Source organism: Candoia aspera, chromosome 10, assembly GCF_035149785.1.
Source record: "Candoia aspera isolate rCanAsp1 chromosome 10, rCanAsp1.hap2, whole genome shotgun sequence".
NCBI classification, from domain to species: domain Eukaryota; kingdom Metazoa; phylum Chordata; class Lepidosauria; order Squamata; family Boidae; genus Candoia; species Candoia aspera.
This window is the reverse complement of record NC_086162.1, coordinates 21,592,945-21,612,162: the sequence shown is the minus strand read 5'-3', so window position 1 is coordinate 21,612,162 and position 19,218 is coordinate 21,592,945. Positions and strand designations below refer to the sequence as shown.

General features: G+C 46.4%; 1 protein-coding gene across 3 annotated transcripts; it reads left to right on the top strand.

The window, feature by feature from the left end:
• Positions 1-2,479: 2,479 nt before the first annotated feature.
• On the top strand, positions 2,480-18,339 carry LOC134503037 (guanylate-binding protein 1-like). 3 transcript variants are annotated; one of them, XM_063311641.1, is made up of 18 exons: positions 2,480-2,495; positions 3,926-4,121; positions 4,576-4,685; positions 5,574-5,686; positions 6,397-6,584; positions 8,083-8,286; positions 8,783-8,883; positions 9,911-9,997; positions 10,516-10,747; positions 12,138-12,265; positions 12,418-12,527; positions 13,305-13,513; positions 14,113-14,346; positions 14,691-14,965; positions 15,488-15,700; positions 16,146-16,248; positions 16,452-16,645; positions 17,862-18,339. In XM_063311641.1, the coding sequence occupies exons 2-18, from the start codon at positions 3,959-3,961 to the stop codon at positions 17,991-17,993; spliced, it is 2,796 nt and encodes a 931-aa protein (XP_063167711.1). In that variant the 5' UTR covers positions 2,480-2,495; positions 3,926-3,958; the 3' UTR covers positions 17,994-18,339. The 3 variants fall into 3 exon arrangements, with proteins under 3 accessions (XP_063167711.1, XP_063167709.1, XP_063167712.1); XM_063311639.1 differs by lacking the exon at positions 2,480-2,495 and adding an exon at positions 2,973-3,092; XM_063311642.1 differs by lacking the exon at positions 2,480-2,495 and adding an exon at positions 3,180-3,264.
• Positions 18,340-19,218: the final 879 nt, after the last annotated feature.

Here is a 19,218-nt window from a genome sequence, read left to right as displayed (position 1 = left end):
ATGGAGATGGAGTTCTTACTGCAGATCTTAAATTATTCATTGCTGTTAACTCATAAAACCAGCTCATGGCGGATGTTATTTATTTATTTATTTATTTAATTTAATCTCCTCCCATTGGGGGACTCTGAGTGGTTACATACAATATGTAAATATAAAATTACTCTTAATAAATAAATATAAAATAAGGGTAAAAAGTAAAAAAGTCCAAGTGGCAGAAGAATCTGTTACATGCTGTAGTTCCAGAAGGAGGCAGCACCTGATTTTGTTTGAATTTGGAAGCTAAAAAAAAACAACGGTTGGATGGGCAAGGGCTTGGATGGGATTCCTCCAAGAATTAAGAAAAACATCCAGAAGGATAGGGAAAGTCACTTACAAAGTTGCTTTAAAAACTACATAGATATGTGTGTAAAGCCCCTAATTACAATTCAAAAGAGACTTTGTCTTTCAAAAAATTAACTGCTAACCTGGGAGACGGCAAATTATTTAACCATCAGGGCATTTTCCACCATGTTACGCATAAGCCTGCCTGACATAATTTGCATGTCAGCACAGCAGAAGGAGGGGATGTTCTGTCAAGCAGCCTGGGAAGGGAAGAACTATTGTAAAGCTCTGGGGATAATGAACCCTGCTAAACAGCATGGATGGCTGTGAATTCTAGTCCCGCCTTGGGCATGAAAGCCGGCTGGGTGACCTTGAGCCAATCCCTCTCTCTCAGCCCAACCCACCTCACAGGGTTGCTGTCGTAGGGAAAATAGGAGGAGGAAGGAGCATTTGGTATGCTCGCCGCCTTGAGTTATTTATAAAAATAATAAAGGCAGGATAGAAAATAAAGAAAGAGAGGCATTTTTCCAGAGATTTGCAGTCCCTGATGCTGATTCCAGTCATACCTCTGATCCCACCCCTACCATTTCTGGCCCCAGCTCACTGCAGTCATGCAATTTCCCTTCAAGGTAATGGCTGTAAGCCTAACAGATTTTGCACACTTCAGAGTCAGAATAAAGCAGCCCATCTGCAGCCCAAGAGCGAGACTGCCTTACGTCATCCTTAACTGTATCAGTGTTCTCTTTTTCCCTTTATTCCAGTGTTTCTCAACCTTGGCAGCTTGAGGATGTGTGGACTTCAACTCATAAAACCAGCAAGGCTGGCTGGGGAGTTCTGGGAGTCGCAGTCCACACATCCTCAAGCTGCCAAGGTTGAGAAACACTGGAATAAAGGGAAAAAGAGAACACTGATACAGTTAAGGATGACGTAAGGCTGTCTCGCTCTTGGGCTGCAGATGGGATGGAGGACATAGCAGGAAAAAAGATGTTGCCAGGACATATTTGAATTGTGGCCAGGTTGGGATAAGCTAGTGGGAAAAGCCATGTCTAGGTTGGGAATGTTGGGAAAAGCAGCCGCTTGGTTCTGGAATAGAATCAAACTACAGGCATGACTGACAGTGAGCAGAGCTTCCTGGTTGGTACTTATAACTGCTGTGAAGAAGATCGGAAGCCATTTCTTTATATCTTTCTCTTTTTTGCTATTTTTTTTCTTACTGCACTTTTAGCTTTTCTCCCCACCCCCACCCCCCAATTTGGGCACCTACAAAGTCAAAATAATGTGAAATGAAGAAACTTGAGAAGTCACCAGGGCGGAAACGCCTCTTCCCGGACCAGACCCTGCCAGGGCTGAGCAATTACTAATTCTGCTACAGAGGCAGAACGGAAACTAACCGATTTCTGGGAAGTCACCTGAATTCCATGGCTCCGAGGAAGCGCGAAAACAAAAGCGCAACCGGCAAATGAACACCAACGCGCTCCTGCTTCACACCCAGATGAGCGAGTGGAGATCTGCTCTCCTCTCCACTGACTGGAAGAAGCGGGTGCCCAAAACGGGAGTTGGAGGAGGTGAAGAGACTGAAAATACAGGGCAGGGACCAGCGGGGTGGGGGGTGGGGAGCTGTGCTGGCTGGGGAATTCTGGGAGTTGAGCTCCACACAGCTTAAAGTTGCCAAGGTTGAGAAACACTGCCACAAAGACACCCCCTTCACATCCACAACAGGTGCCCTGCAAGGCCACGCAGAGCTAACCCCAGCCGGTTTTAGACATCTTCAGGCTGCTTTTGCACAGGGTCGGAATCAGGACGAAAATGCTCCGTCTAAATCAATACAGGGAAGAGCCGTTTGACGTCCTCGAGGGATGACAGGGACGACACACATTGGGGACGGCCCAATGACATCACGATGCTGGCTAACTGGCTATGATAAGACCCTTAGGTGGGCACCTGCCTTTTCCTTCTCCTTGCCCACCTCTTCGTCTTCTGGGCATGCCTTTCAGGGTGTCAGAAAACGAGTTTGTTTCCTTCCTTCCTTTATTCGGTTTTATTTATATATTTATTCGATTTCTATAGCTGCCCAGAGCCACTTGCTGAGATGGGTGGCTATAGAAATCCAATAAATAAATAAATAATAAACTCTGTTTTTGACACCCTGAAAGGCATGCCCAGAAGGCGAAGAGGTGGGCAGAGAGAAGGAAAAGGCAGGTGCCCATCTAAGGGTCTTATCATAGCCAGTTTGCAGGAAAGCCACTGAGGCAGCCAGGCAAGGGTGTCCCGGGGGCGGTCACAAAAGTCAAGATGGCGGCCACCACTTGGATCGCATGGTGGTGGCCGCTATCTTCACTTTCGTGACACCCCTCCCCCGCGGCCACGCGCGGCCCGGCTGGCACGCTCTCCGCTTGTGCGTGATGCGCACCGGAAAAGACCAGCCCCGGACCGCATAAAGGGGAGGCTGGGGCGGCTCTGCGCGCTTCGCTCGACAGCATCGCGGGCAAGTCCCTCGCGCGGCTCGGGCGGAGGCAGCGACGGGGCCGGCCGCCTCTTCCCCGGAGCGCCGAGAAGCGGAGGAGGGGGGCGCGGCGAAGCGAAGAGTCTCAGATTCTCTGAGGAGAATGCGGGGTCCGAAGTCAGCTCCGTTGCCGGAAACGAGATTCCGTCCGTAAAGCCCGCAGCGAAGACGCAGCGGCGCCCGGCTCTGTTTCCCCGCTTTCCGTCCTGCACCTCCTCCACGCTGGGCAAGGAAGCGTCTCCGCGCCGGATCGTCGCGCCGGGACCAGGTTTGGGCGCTTGGTTCCCCCGCCAGCCGCCGAGCAGAGCGGCCCAAGGGGCAGGAGAGCGAGCCCTGGCGGCTTCCTTAGCCGTGGCTCGGTGAATAAGGAGCCCTGTCGACTCGGTTCGCTCCGTGGGCTAAGCGAGCGCGCGTGGGAGCTTAGCCACAGTTTTTCCGTGGTTCGTCTGCTCAGGCACCCGCGGCGCGGGCTTTCCAGGAGCAGAGGGACGGGCTGGGTTGGCGGGTCAAGCTGGCAACAGGGGAACTGGCTTCTTGGCGAGCAGAATCTTGCTTGTAAGAGGCACGGTCCCTGCCGGTAGGCAACCAGGCTTTGCTAGCAGTAAAATGGATAAAACCTGCCGCTAGCAAGGATTAGGCTCATGTTCAAAGACTAGGGCAGTGTTTCTCGACTTCAGCAACTTTCGGGTGAGTGACTTCAACTCCCAGGATTCCCCAGCCAGCATGCTGGGTTGAAGTCACCCTCCTTAAAGTTGCTGAAGCTGAGAAACACTATTCTAGACTATGTAATCTCTTTTCCAAGTCCTTCCTTAATGGCTCTTTTATGCCTTCCCTAAGGTCAGCTCTAAATTCCTTATCATCATCATCATCACCATCACCATCAAATCCTCCTTAGTTTTTTTTATTTATTTTTTTGCAATAAAAATAACAAAGACTTCCTGGTACTTCAAAGACTGACCCCTTTATTATGGCATAAGCCTCTCTGTCTCCCTGCTCTGGAACTGAAACTAAAGTCTGTTTCATGCATTTGTACACAAACAGACCTGTCATTCTGGGAAGAATGCCTGGCCATTATCAATCTACCCGTTTTCCCTGCCTTAGGTGATTCTGACTTTCTGGAGACTGGAAGCCACCATGCCACAGCCCATACCTCTGGTGGACTCGTCATGGCAAGTAAACCCAGCCGCCTTGAAGCTGCTCGGAAGCCTCTCCGGCCCCCCCTGTGTGGTGGGTATCTTTGGACCGAAGGGCACGGGGAAATCTTTCCTCTTGGGCCAGCTGGCAGGGCAGGAGAACGGTGAGTTGCTCTGGGACTCTTCCCTTTTTTAAAAATATTTTTTATTACAAGTTTTAGCAGCAATAAGAAGAAGTAAGACAAACTAAAATAGAACAGAGAAAAAGAAAAGGAAAGAGAAATAAAAGAAAAAGCTAAAAGTAGAAGAAGTAGAAGAAAGTAGAAAGAAAGAGAAAGATACAAAGATATAAAGTAGCAGCTTTTGATGTTTTTCATAGCAGTTATAAGTGCAATTGTATTTTAACCTCTCTCTCTAAAGTTACATCACAACTCTCTAAAATCTATGCTGTCTAATCATCAAAACCTTAAATCACAAGTTAATTTTTTCATTTTTATGCAAAGAGTCCATAAGGGGTTTCCAGTCACCAATAAATGTAGACAAGAGTCCGCTCTGGGACTCTTCTCTGATGCCTGAGATCCCACATCCTCCATGGCTAGCATCTCCCTTTCTCCCTAGGCTTTGGCCCCATGCCAGGAATATGGATCCAGCAGCTGGCTCATCCGACAAAACCAGAAAAAAACCTCATTTTACTGGACACAGAAGGTTTTCCAGAGAAGATGGACAAAGTAGGATCATATTTGCTTCTGAAATAGAAACAGGTAGCAGTTAGCCTGGCATGCCATGCCATGCCATGCCATTCCAAATTTAAACTGCCTAATAGCCAAAGCTGTCTGGGCAATCTACCATAAAACACACTAAGAGATACAACTGGAATAAAAATGTACACAATAAAAATCAAATGAAATGCAAAATACCATACAAACCAGGCAGCATTTCATTCAAGACCAGCCCTTCCTAACACTTGGAGGGGGGCATATTTTCTCCTGGCTGCATTGCACTGAGATGCTCTCCCCTGCTGCTCCATGTGCAGAAATCTGCAGATCCAGAGCTTGACAGATGAGTTGGAATTGTTTCTCTTTTTAAAAAAAAAATTAACTTTTTAGAGAAAGTAGATTGACAAACACAAATAGAAAACAGATACAGAGAATAAAAGAATAAAGCCCATGTGAATAAGGGATCTAAAAAATGTCAAAGAGGTTTTAGTTTTCTGGTATATCATTATGAATGACTGAATACAGTATATCACTTTGAATGACTAAAAGTTACTACTGAGCTATAAGCAAGGCAAAATATCAAGGGCCATGGTCTGGTGGGAGGAGATGGGCGGTGACAAATTTAATAAATAAATAAACAAACCCAGCATGAATCATCACATGGAATTATAAGCTGCAGTAGACTGAGTTGAAACAGGATTTGTTGTTAAATATCCCATGAAACTGAACTATAAACTCTATGGATAAAAAACCCTCAGGTCTTAGATGGAGTAAAATCCAACTGGAAAATCTCTGAATGGGACAGATCAAGATGTGTTAGACACAATTTAGTGAGGGACTTCAAGAGCACAGTAGCAAGTCCTTTGTCCCCTTGACTTTTTTCTTCTTTTGTGCTTGCAGGGTGATGATAACCTTTTTTCCAACTTCTTCTGCTTAAATGCCTTGCTCTGCGACCTCCTGATATATAACACCAAATGTGATGAAGATCCCCAGAAAGAGTTGGAAAAACTTTCGTATCCTTCCTGGTTCAGCTGTCTGCTTACCCCCAAGGGTGGGAGTGCAGAGTGGCAGATTCAAATCTACGGCCAGGACCTAAACAAATCTCTGTAGAAATATTTTGGGGTGCCCCAGAGCTCCCAGGAGCTAAATTTGACTCAAACAAGACTTTGTGTTCAGAATTTGGGATCCGAAGCAAAAGTGGCTAGACAGGAAAGGAAGAATTGGAAACCCAGAATAGACAGGCAGGAATGGAATGAAACGGTGTAATAGCTGGTGATAGATTTCACCTCTGAACTCCCTTTTTGTATTTTTCTTCTTTAGATATTCTACAGATAGGAAACGGGCTGAGCACAGAGAAAGCGTCTAGCTCCATTCTGCCTGCTGTGCTAGTTCACGGTATCCCAGAAATATTCGAATCCTGGGGTGCATACAAAAATCAGCACCCCTTTGTAGCCTGCAGTGAGTCCTCACACTGCAGCATTCATGGTTCAGAGCAATTCACCGTTCAAGACCATGATGGCATAGCTCGGCTGCAACTTTAGTCTTGCCTCCTTGGGCCTGATTTCCACTGAACTCAATGGGCCTTACCACTGATGAACCTCTTAGCCTGAAAGCAGTTTGGCTGAAAGTTAGGATGCTGGGCTTTGTAAACTTTTTTTTTTAAAGCATGTTATTCAGGCAGACATGTTTTCTGCTTCATTTCCTTTGCTCACAACCTGTGTAGCTATGTGACACAGCTGGCAGATAAAATCCTCGTCTCTGAGGATGATCCTTTGGAGAACAGCAGCTTGCTCCCTGGCGTCCTTCCTGAGTTTGTTTGGTGCCTTTGCAATGTGTCTTCTGACTCAGTTTGGGACGATATGTTCCAACTCACAAACAACAGCATGGATAGCTTCCTTTTTTCCCTTGCAGGTACAAACCACAACTTAGTGGTTTCAGATGTATTTACACCTTGCTTTTTGGCCTAACAACAGGGGCTGGGCTATGCAGTATGAAAGGATAACCTACGCATATAGGACAAATATAATTGATTTTGTCAGAAGGAAGGGTTGTATGTGAAAGGGGCCAGAGCAGTCATGACATTCGGTTGGCCAAATGAAAGAAATTTCTTGCAATGAAAAAATCTCCTCTATGCATTAAAGACAGGAAGTTGTCAGGTGAAAGCGTTGCTTATGAGCAGCAGCATTTATGAGTAATGAACTTTTACGAGACGGAAGGCCCATGACACAAGGAGTTCACACCACCTGCAATCTGTCAAGAGGAAACTAATTGTGGGGTAGGGACAGGAAACAGGCAAATAAAAATAAGGGAACAGTGGATTCTGGTTTGGAGATTCCTGTCATGCGCTGCCTACCCCTGAATAATGCTCAAACACTGACTCGGTGGAACAGGCTCTGGTTTATTCATAGCGTAGGTACAGCATCGGGAAAAAAGCTGAGAGTGACAGGAGCGCGCCGGTGCGGGGTTTAAATACCCCGCGCCGGTCAGCGCCCCCTCACTCGCGGTCACGTCACCCCCCTTTGTCCAATACGTTGCCCTGCCGGTGGGTGAGGGGTTGCGAGGCCCCGCTGGCGTTCCGGGATCGCCCATCATCGGTTTCTCTATTCCTCCGGTGATTGCTTTCAGCTGGGCGATCTCCGTTGTATTAGCGCTGATGGCTTGGGTGTGTTCCGTGATCCGTTTAGCTATTGTTTCTTGACCGTTAGTCGTTATGGGTTGATGGCTACTTATCTTGAGCCCCTTCCCCTGTTTCCTTGCTATTGTCATGTGTGCCATTGCGCTGATGACTTCAGCTCAACGGCACTCATGACAATTCCTTCCATAAAGAATTATAATTCCTAGAATTCTTCAGATGTTACTATTTACCTTTATTGATCTATTTTATTTATTTAAATGATTTATATGACCACCCATCTCACAACAGTAACTCTAGGTGGTATAGAAAGAGCAAAACCAACCATTGTGTTGTAATCTAAATCTAGATAGAAATCTACCGTAACCAGAGTGAGAAAAAAAGCAATGGGGTAATGCAGCAGGGAAGTAGCAAATTGTAAAATTAATCAAAATTGTTGCTACAAGGCAAAAAGAGGAGGTCCTAAACCTAAGCACATTGGCAGATAGAACCAGAAAACAGTAAAACTTGACTACAGTTAAAGGCTCAGTTGCAAAAAGCTGTGGGTGTAGAATGTGAACAAGGTGTGGAAATGGAAGGGGGCAAAGAAGTCAAGATGGTGTCTGTGACGCACGTAAAAAAAGGGGTGGGACTTTGATCCCACAGTTGCAGACACCATCTTGACTTTTCAACCACCCCCGGTAGATACCTCTGTGTAGCAAATGAACATCTCTGTCCAAGTCCTTAATTATTTTTATGGAAGGGGTAACCTGGAATTCTGTTTCCATGTTTCCTTAGCTTTGAAGGCAGAGACGCCGATTGACTGCATACAGAAGCTCTTCCCCTCTCGGAAGGCATTCTGCTTTCGCTGTCCTCAGGTGAATGAAGAGGATTGGGGGCTCTTCCCACCAGACTCACTGCATCCCGTGTTCCAGAAGCAGTTTCGAGCATTTAATGACTATATCCTGAGCAAAGAGCCGAAGATAAATGTCAGTGGTAAAGGTGAGATTCCCTTAAGACTCTTCTCCTGCGTCTGCCCAGAAGAAGTGGTGATGAGGGAGGAGGAGGAAGGGATCCTGGCCCAGATTTGGGGGAAGAAAGCTGCATGAGGTTTCCGGTTGGGTTTGCACATTGTGACAAGCCATGCTTTGCTTAGCAAGCCATAATGGGCTAAGTTCACCTGAGAAGCAGCATAGTGCAGTGGGGAAGCTGGGTTGGATTTGCACTGCGGAGACCTAAGTTCAAGTCTACCTTCAGCCATGGAAATTCATTGGCTGACTTTGGGCCAATCTCCCTCAGCTCAGCCTACCTCACAGAGTTGTGGTGGGTTGAAAATAGATAGTTTCCTGCAAGCCACTCAGCTGAGTTCCAGGAGAAAGGGTATGCTGTAAATCTAAATCTGCAGTAGTTGTAGTGCAAAGATAAAGCGGTTGTTATGCAACAGCGCAGATGGAGCTGGTGGTACATCCATGATTATTTGAAGTTCTTTGCCTTTCAGTTTTGTCTCATAAGCTGGACCTGTTTGTGGATGCCTTATCAAAGGATAAGCCTATCCTTCTCAGCCAGATCTCGGAAACTCTCCAAGGAGTAATCCAGTGGGTAAGACTGGAGCTAAATTTGCACCCTTGCTCACTTTGCAGCAGGCCACGGTTCTCCCGCCTCTTAGACAACTCTTCCAGAGCTGATGACAGGCTGAAAGAGCAGCATTATCAGAACAGTCCCACAATAGATTAGAGCAGTGTTTCTCAACCACAGCAACTTCAGGATGTGTGGCTGGCTGGGGAATCCTGGGAGTTGAAGTTCACACATCTTAAAGTTGCTGAGGATGAGAAACACTGGATTAGAGGAAAACAAGGATGAAGGGGACAGCCCCAGTGTAGTCCTCTTAAAACCATCCTGAATCCCCCAAATTGGTGCCAACTGCATTGCTCAACTCTTACACACTTGACTAGCCGGCACGGAGGACAGAATGTGAGCTGAAGGCTGGACTCTCACCACTTCACCCTCAGTGGGTTGGATGGTATAACGGCAGGTAGGGAGATTCAGAAAGGAAAGGCTTTTTCTCAGCACCATCAATGTCAGGGGAGCAGGAGTTGCACTCAGGATAGAATGCTGCTGCAGATCTTATTTTCTCAGAAAGAAGAGCAGAGGGCAGGATATGATCTCTGCTATTTTAGTGAGTGAGTTAGCTAAGTGTGGCTCTGAACTATGGAGCTTTTGAGACCCTGCATCCAGCAGCCCAGCCCAACTCTAGAGGACATATGCCATTTTTCTGCAGAAGAAGATGTTCAGCAGCAGCCTTCTCAGAGGGATTCAAAAATGTCAAGATGGAGACTGTAACTTCATGACTGAAGGCCTGCCCCATCCAAAAGGGGTGGGGCTTCGAAGGTGGAGCCACAGCCTCCATTTTTACTTTTTTAACCCCACCCCCCATGGACATGCCTGGTGCTGAACATATCTTCTTCTGAGAGATGTAATTTGAACACATCTGGGGAGACATCTGGGAAGACTAGTGCAGTGGTTGAACTGGCCGGATTTGAGTGCAGTAAATCAGATGGCTAAAATAAATGGGGGAATGTGAAGTGGGAAACCTAATCAATGCTTTTCCACCTGCTCCTCCTTGCAGAATGCCTGTGAGAGCCTTACAGACGCCATGAAGAATTTTGCCTTGGAAGCCCCAGAAGAAGATGAGCCCTTTGAGGGGGAACACAAGGTAGGTGACAGGAGGAGGCCAACAGTGGAGGAATCTACCAGATGTTGAGCACACAAAGGCAGGCTTGGGTATCTGCAGGAGCAGGAATTGCATAGTGCAGACCAGGCCATCTGCAGAGGCGGTGTCAAAAAAGTCAGAACGGTGGCCATGACTGATGGATTGAAACACCCATCTTGACTTTCTTTGGCCCCCTCCCTGGACTCTCCTGGTGCTGACTCTGTCCTGCAGAGATGAGACTATAATGTCTGGGAGACCTTTCCCATAAATCATGTGTAGCTACCTCCATTGCCCCATCCAGTCAGTTGCACCTTTGGAGTTAATCCATAGTTGATCCATTCACCCAGTTTCTCCCTTTCCATGTCTACATTTCTTCATACACTACGATTGTAGCAAACGTGCAGACACTTTCATCTCCAAGAAACCTGTAGTGCGGCAAACTCATCCCAATTTTCAGCAACAGTGTCTCAGTGCCAAAACTTTAAGTGTGCCCTCCAACCTGTTTTATTCTTGGCTTTCAGTCCAGAGAAGCATCTCCATTTCAAGTGCTACCATCCTGGGATCCAGCAAGTATCATGAAAGGGCCAATGTGCCTGATAGAGAACAAGCCCAATGAGCAGCTGCAAATCAATCTGGATGCCTTACAACTTCTGCAAAGCATTGGGCAGCCTGTGATGGTGGTGGCCATTGTGGGGCTGTACCGCACTGGCAAATCTTATCTCATGAACAGGCTGGCAGGAAAGGTGAAAGGAGGTGAGAATGCAAGAAGGCACATCTGCCCCAGGGATATCCACAGTCAAAAAAGTCAGGATGGTGGCCGTGATGGGTGATTAAAGCTGAAGACCCCCCGATCTGTCTTATCACTGATTGGGTTCCTATACCTATAGAGGGTAAGGAAGATGACTTTGATGGAGATAGGCAAGATCTGTTAGCAAGGCAAAGAGGGGAAAAACGTAAGTCTAAAACAAACAGAAAATATGCTGAAGAGGCTCAGACAGACACCTCCCTAATACACGTGAGTATAAGAAGGGGAGGAGGTATAGCACAACCAGACTTGCAAGATTCTGTTATTGTAGCCCCTCTCAATAAAAATAGTCCTAGCCTTCCTGTGGAGTTGAATCCTGGTCTGGTCTATCTGGTGGGCTGACAACAGTCTTGCAAGTCTCCTCCCCTTCTTATACTCATGTGAATTAGGGAGGTGTCTTTCTGAGCTGCATATTTTCTGCTTGTTTTGGTCCTAAGATACATTTTTCCCTTTGTTGCTTTGGTGATGGATCTCACCTTTCTCCATCAAGATCATCTTCCCTACACTCTACAACACCCCACCTAGGGATAATGTGGTGTGATGAATGAAAGGCTCAGTGAATCAACCAAATCATGGTTTACAACCATGGATTGCAGCTGTGACTTAGTACCATTTAAAAGATGTAATCAAAGGTCAAGGAAGGAAGTAAAACAATCCAGAGCACATCCTCCCCAGCAACCAACCCTCAGATAAGCAGCACTAGATAAACCATCAGGGAAGAAACAGTACTCCAATTAAGGACCGTCGGTGAAGAAACCACAACCCAATCAAGACTGGCAGGGCAAGCTACTATATATAAACAGCCAACAAACTTCATCCTCTCATGGACTCATGATGTTACTGAGGTTGGTACTGAAACTCTGTAGGAAGACAACCAAGCTCAGAGAACACCAAGAATCCAACAGTTCAACCCTGAGCTACAAAAATGCACTACTATTAGTATGATGTGTGCATGGAGACACAGGGTTTGCCTATGATTTCCCAGGTTTTACCCCGTTTGTTCTTGTGCTTGAATAGTTAAGTTGCTGCTACACTAGAAAAGCTGAAATTGGATGGTCTTGCAGGCAGGGCACCCTCATTACCAGTAAAGTAAATCTGAAATCTGTACATCTCTTCCTTCAAAGAGGCATATAGAAGCCTTCTTTTGCTTCTGTGCCCTTTGCACATACATGCTGCACTGGGTTGTTACACCAGAGAATCTGAAATTTGATAGAATGACTTTTGATGGTGAGAACGTGGTCATCAAAAGGAAGGTTTGCGCAAGACAGAGAAAAAGAATGACAAAGACGAATCCTAGATAACTAATCCCCTTTTTCTTGTTTGTTTTGCAACCTCTAGGTTTCTCACTAGGTGCCACAGTACAATCCCACACCAAAGGTATCTGGATGTGGTGTCTTCCACATCCCTTAAAGCCTGACCATACCCTGGTGCTCTTGGATACGGAAGGTCTAGGTGATGTTGAGAAGGTGAGTTGGAAGTAGGATGATGGTGATCAGGAAGAGACAGCCCAGAGACCTTGCCTGCCAGAGAATCCTTCCCAAGTCTTGTACACCCAAGGATGAGGCTGCCCAGGATGTCTTCCTCCATCAGACTTTGATGCCTATCCATGTCTTTGCAGAGCAATACAAAGAACGACGCATGGATCTTTGTACTCTCCATCCTGCTGAGTAGCACTTTCATTTTCAACAGCATGGGAACCATTAACCACTACGATTTGGAACAACTGCAGTATCTTTTTAACAGGAGGCTTTCTGAGAGGATGGGGGGGGAGGCGGGGGAGGATTGCATGCTACTGAAACTGGAAGGCATCCAAATGCTGATACCTCCCATCAGCTTCTGAGCAGGTGTGACCACTGTGGATTCTAGACCTTTGGATCAGTGTTGCTCAATCTCAGCAACTTCAAGATGGGTGGACTTCAACTCCCAAGATGCCCTCTGGGTGGGAAACTCTGGGAGGTGAAGTCCACCCATCCTGAAGTTGCTGGGATTGAGAAACACTGCTTTAGATAAGCCCTCTGATTCTCCAGAAGGAGTTCTTTTCAAGGAGGTTTCCCAAAACATGAAATGAGGGATTGTTCAAGTCAGTTTGGAGCAAGAGGGCAATGCGTTGGGGACCATCAGATCCTGAGCCAGTTCTCAGGGGGAGGTGGTGAGCTGTAATGGCCTACATGCATGCCTGCAAGCATATGCGCCAGAGGCATCAGCAGGAGTGGTTCAGAAAAGTCACAGTGGCAGTTGCAATCCCATGACTGAAGCGCCCGCCATTTTACAGAAGTCTCATGCTCAGATATGCCTGCACCCACATGCGCCTACACAGACAGCAGCAGTCACGGGGTGAAAATCACCGGGCGGTTGTCAGCCAAGAGGTGATTCCTGTGGGCAGTTTGCAGGACCAATGTCATGGGCCTCGGACATTTGAGTTTTAGAGGGCCGCCTGACTCTGAGATTGAGAAGCGATTGTCCCAGATGGAGAAAACATGTCCTGTTTCTTAGCTTGATGCCCAGCTATGTGGCTGAACTCACTAAGCATATCAAGGTGAAGTCCTCTCCCCAGCAAGATGGGGAAAGGAACGATGGTCCCCCCGATGACTTCACCTTTTTTTTCCCTGCCTTCATTTGGGTGGTGCGTGATTTTTGGTTGCAGCTGAAGTTGGCGGATGGGCGCTCGATCTCTGAAGATGAGTACCTGGAATTAGCCTTGGAAAGACAGAACGGTGAGGCAGGATCTGGTGGGATCTAACGTGGGAGGTCTCAGCCACTTTGCTGCTTAGGTTTTGTCCCCAAGATGATTGGGGGTGGGGAAAAATAAAGCAAAGATCCCTCTGAGCTGAGTTGGATTCCTGGTGACTACGTACCCTTGTAGTTTTCTTGTCATCATTCGGGAGGTCATTTGCCATTGCCTTCTTCCAGAATGTTTTTCGACTTCCCAGTCCAGCCTACAGCCCTAATACTTTCTGGCATCTCCCATCCAAACATGAACCAGGCCCAAACCTGCTTAGCTTCCCAGCCTAAAGAGGTGGATCCCCTCCATCTCCTCCTCCCAGCTGTTTTGCTTATAAAGACTGGTGATGTAATTGTTGCCAGAGACCCAGACAACCTATTCTTGGAAACCAAGCTCGGCCTTTGCCAAATTGCGAGTTTTCATCCATGGTGTGGAACGAGGGTTGGAGAGAAGAAATTTCCCACAATGATTTTATGCTTCCTCTTCTCTCCCAAGGCACTGTTGGTGTGGGCTGTTGGGTCGTAGAACAGCCACTAAAGCCTCCTGATTGATTGATTATTTGTATTTTTGCGTCCATGGATTTTGTTCTAGATATTCCAGAGAATCAGGCCAAGATTCAGGAGTACATACGGCAGTATTTCCCTCGCCGTAAGTGCTTCGTGTTTGACCGCCCAGCCTCCCGACGAGATCTGCTGCACCTTGAGACTCTGGATGAGTCGAAGCTGAAACCCGAGTTCCTGGAGCAAGCACACCACTTTTGCCGCTACATCTATCAAGAGGCCCAGCCCAAAACTATCCAGGGAGGATACGTGGTCACTGGGACACGTAAGTAGAAGCAGCAAAGAATGCCATAGCAGGAGAATCCCAGGAAGGGGAGCTGAGCAAGGAGAGAAGTGGGTGATAACATTTCAGACCCGTGATGACTCAGTGTAACTCTTCATAAAACAGTTGAAACAAGCTCTTTGGCTTCTACTTTTTTGTGGAATGACTCTTAACTTGTGTCGAGCCTTTAGAGCAGATTTAACCTCTGGATCTGGGGGACCATAGCTTCCACCAGATCATTCTATTCTCAGCCACCCATCTGGAAGATGCTGGGTTAGAGGAGGCTGGTGGGAAGAAGGTGGGATGAAAATGCAACTTGATACAGTACATAAAGATGAATTTTGCAGTGTTGGGGAGCCTGGCAGTGACCTATGTGGATGCCATTCGGAGTGGGGCCATCCCTTGCATTGAGAACGCGGTGCTGGCGTTGGCTCAGATAGAGAACTCGGCTGCTGTGAATGACGCCCTCAGATGCTACGAGAACATGCTTTTTGTAGATCTGCCCACAGAAGATCTTAATGAATTGTTTTCCATGCATGCCTACTGTGAGAGTGCAGCCATTCAGGAGTTCTTAGCTCGTTCCTTCCACGACAAGGATCAAGAGTACCAGAAGCAATTGCAGGTACCAGATTACATCCCTTGTCTAATATTTCTATACTGTCTAAAAGGATCCTCTCCTTAAAGAAACATACAATAAAATTAATCTGTCCTGGGTTGTTAAAAAGATGCATTCAAGTAACAGAAGGTCAGTAACTTGAAATAAGGAACACGCATAGAATGTCTAGGACAGAAATACCTGCCCAGCTAAAAGACATAGAAAAGCTGATCTCAATCAGACAGGGGTGTCTGCAGGGTATGGTTAAAAAAAACCTCACAACGGCAGCCACAATGGTGCAATTGAAGCTCTGCCTGTTTTTTATGTGCATCGCATTTGGGAAGAATCTTTTGGGTTATGATGGATGGCAGCTTCCTTTGGGAAGATGTTCCACACCCAGAAGCTGCCCTTGGTAACATTCTGATTATTCGCCCCTTCTGGTGAGCAGAATACAGCAAGTACCCAGTCTTTGAGATCGTGCTGTTCAAAGGGCTGTGTCCACTTTATGGAGGGTCTGTGAGATCTTTTGTTGTGCTTTCTGCCTCTTAGAACCAGCTGCAATCCAAACTTGAAGATCTCTGCCTTCAGAACCAGCAGGAGTCTATGAGCCGTTGTCAGGCTGTGCTCCAGGAATTGTTCCAGGAGCTGGAAATGAAGATCAACAGTGGGAGCTACTTAGTGCCCGGTGGCTACCAACACTTCCTGGATGACCAGCAGGAATTAGTGGAGAGGTATCACACGGTACCTAAGAAAGGACCAATGGTATGTGGGCTGAGAACCTGGATATTTTGATCAAATTGTGTACCAGGGTGGGTGACTGGGAACAGGCACTTGCTAAGCTGTTGTGTGATTTATTTGGTTGGGTCATAACTGTGTTTTGCAAACCTGCTATCGTAATTTGCAAACCACCAGGGCTGTCTGCAGGAAGGGGAGGGTAAAAAAAGTCAAGATGATGCCCACAACCATGGGATTGAAACCCCACCCCTTTTTTACGCACATCCGTGAATGAAAAAGGGGCAGGGCTTTGATCTCACGGTTGTGGCCTCTATCTATTTTTTGATCCCCCTTCCTGCAGACACCCCTGTAAGCCATAATTTATGATTTAATGTTCTATGAATGCAGTCACAGAGCCCTTCTTTTTCAAAGGATGGGGGGGGGGGACCCAGTAAAAAGCAAAAGCTGTCGTTTTCTTTTATATTCTTTCTAGGCTCAGTTGGCCCTGCAAGACTTGTTGACATCTAAGGAGCTAGAAGGACAATCCATTTTGCATGCTGATCAGACTCTCACAGAGCAGGCAAAGGCGATTGCAGGTGATCCTTCCAGGGAGGACCCTTGATTCTTCCCCAGGGAAGACAGCAGGCACAGTGGTTGCCACGGCTCATGTCTGCCGCCACAGCAAATATGAGATTGCTTCTGAATGGCAGTCCCTGGCTGGAGGCACTGGGGTGACTCCTTCTGTGTTGACACCCTCAATATACTGGAAGAATTTCTGATTTATTATTTTTGTCTTCAGCCAAGGAAGCTGAGGCTGAGGCCTCTATGCGGGCAATTCAGCTGCAGAGAGAAATTCAGCAACAGATAGAGCAGACGGCCAGGGAAAACGAACGGAGTTTTAAGGAGCACAAAAAGCAGCTGTTGGACAAAATGGAGGCAGAGAGGAGGAAGACCACGACTCAGTATGAGGCGCTCCTGAACCAGAAGATCCAGGTAATGGTCTTCACCATTGTTCCTGTCTGTTTGACACACCAGTACACAGACTTTACTTTTACACGCCATTTACACACCATTCAAAAGGGACAATAAAAAAGCTAAGAATGAAACAAGCCAGAATACATCCTCTCCAGCAGCCAATACCCAGATAAACAGGGATTAACACCAGACAATCAAGCAGAAAACAATATCCTAATCAAGGAACCACCAAGGAGAAAACCACCCCCCCACAAACACTGGCAGGGGCAAGCTACTGTATATAAATAAACAGGGAATGAACCCATCACTCCCTCGCACTGATGATGTTACCTAGTCAGGTCTTGAAACATCTGCAAGCCAACAACCAAGCTCAGAGAGCACCAAGGACTCCACTTACCTTTATCAGTTGCTTCAGTGACACACAGAAATACAAGGAGAATTTTCAGCTGATTCTCATCTTAATACACACTTTACGCCTTTTAATTTTGCACTTCCCCCAGTGCTGCAGTGCATTTCCTTTATTAAGCCCATTAAAAATGAGAGAAAACTGCCTGCAAGAGATCAACGAAATGCATACATTAGGAGACGTGCCTTCAAAAGTGCACAGGAAACCAGGTTTCTCCATTCAGCTGATTCCAAAAGCATGGTTCCCATTCATACTTCTCAGAAGCCTAGAGAACAAGCCGTCAAAATCCAGGTCAATTTAAGAAAGCAGTGCATGTTGATGCACACAGCTGATGTTGGTGGAAAACTTCTGGATTCTGGGAAGTTTTAGGTTATTTTCTTTTTCTAGGCAGGAAAGAAATAACTTGTTTCTTGCAAGTTTTCAAGCATTCTGGGGCCAGCCAAATACTTGATTGGATTCTTTTGCAATTCAGTTTCCTCTCCTATGAGTTTGAATGGCTGGCTTGACATAGGACATGTAACTAGGTCAGTTAGACCTGATAGCTCCATTCACCTAATGTGCTAAGCTGAATTAGCTACAATCCCGTTACTTTGTTCTTTTCTGTGGTTTTGTGGTGTGAAAGCAGTTGTGGGCGTTTGATCTCCTCCTGCTTACGGCGGTACAACCCATGGACTCTGAACGGGCTCCTATTGGATGCTGAGCAATGAACTGCCTTGCTTGGTTTTGCTTTTTAAATCATTGTGGCTTGTTTGGTTGGTGATGGTTAAAAAGCCCCATGGTTTATTGTGATGTGTGAAGCCAGCCACTGACATTTGTTCTGCCTTTTAGGAGATGACAAGGCTTCATGAACAACAGCGTCAGCAGGAAGTCCGGAATCTTCAGGATGAGATCCAGAAACTGCACTCTGAGATTAGTCAAAACTCAGGAAGAGAAGACCCTGGACCGTGTGTGTTGTTGTGAAGGTGGCACCTCAGAAAAGCTTTGAGAAACAGACAGGGACTCCTGAGTGCAGCTGGGACAAAATGGGTGGGAAGTGAAGAGAAATATCCAGGATAACAGAATCTGTCTGGAAGAGAAGTTTGGACAATCCTTGTATTGCCGGAGTGGAAATTCTGTAGCTTGTGGCCCATCTATGCCCTTCTGAACCTCATTTGCAGCTCCCAAAGGTCTCAGACTGGCAGAGCTGGACATTTTTTGTTTTTTTGAGTTGGGGGTTAAAGGATAAAATAGCATCCTTTCAAGGCTCAAAACTACCCCTGCCAAAAATGGGGCTATGTTTTCCCCCTGAGGGGGGTTGTTAAGAGGCAAAATAGTTGCCTAAAGCTTTTGTAAGGCTTCAGGAACCAGGTTGCTGCTTCAACTGTCCCTCCAATAAAGAAGAACAGATCTAGAATGTCCCATTTGATCCATTCCAGTGTCATCACCAGCCAAGTCTCCCAATGGTCCCCAGGCAGGGCAGGAAGAGGATGTGTGGCCCCTGAGGCCAAAAACAATTTGCACTCCAGACAGATGCTAAATATTTGAGAACTGCCTTTCTCAACTGGGGTTCTGAGAGTTGCACCGGGATTCTGCAGGGTAGCGTGGTTGAAAAAAACCTTTGTGTTTTGAACTTCACACACCTTGCGATGTTGTAAAACTTGCAGTGTTGGGAATGTTTACACACTGTGACTCAGCTGCTAGCCTGCTGCTCTGCTGTTGCTGTAAATGTTGCAAAATGGATTGTGTAGGTTAGAAGTGAAACTTCCACTTAGTTTTAAATAGGAAAAAAGAGGACTTTTGCACATCCTATTCCTCATTAGCATCTTGTAGAATAGAATTTTGTGATAAGACTTTTAGGCCTACTTGGATAAGGTGAAAAAAAAATCAAGTAGGAAATTTAAGAAAGGAAAAACTGACATTTGCTCTGCCTATCCTATTGCCCTCCATTAGAGTTGATAACCTTTGTGGGGGAGGGAGGAACTAACAAAAAGAGTAAGCTAGTAAGTTGGCCAAAATAATCAGATCCACTGAAAAAAAAAGCCACTCTTTACCCAGAAGAGCGTTGATAATTAGTATTGGATTATTATATTTACACCTTACTGATCATGATAACATACAGGTAGTTCTCATTTAGTGACTGCCTTGTTTAGTGACTGTTTACAGTTATGACAGTGATGAAAAAGTAACTTTGTGATCAATCCTCACA

Bases quoted from the DNA above. Each gene is read 5' to 3' on its own strand.
- LOC134503037 (XM_063311641.1), top strand. From the start codon at position 3,959: ATGCCACAGCCCATACCTCTGGTGGACTCGTCATGGCAAGTAAACCCA. The intron at 6,585-8,082 runs GTACAAACCACA...ATGTTTCCTTAG, and splicing joins CTTCCTTTTTTCCCTTGCAG to CTTTGAAGGCAGAGACGCCG. The intron at 9,998-10,515 runs GTAGGTGACAGG...CTTGGCTTTCAG, and splicing joins CCTTTGAGGGGGAACACAAG to TCCAGAGAAGCATCTCCATT.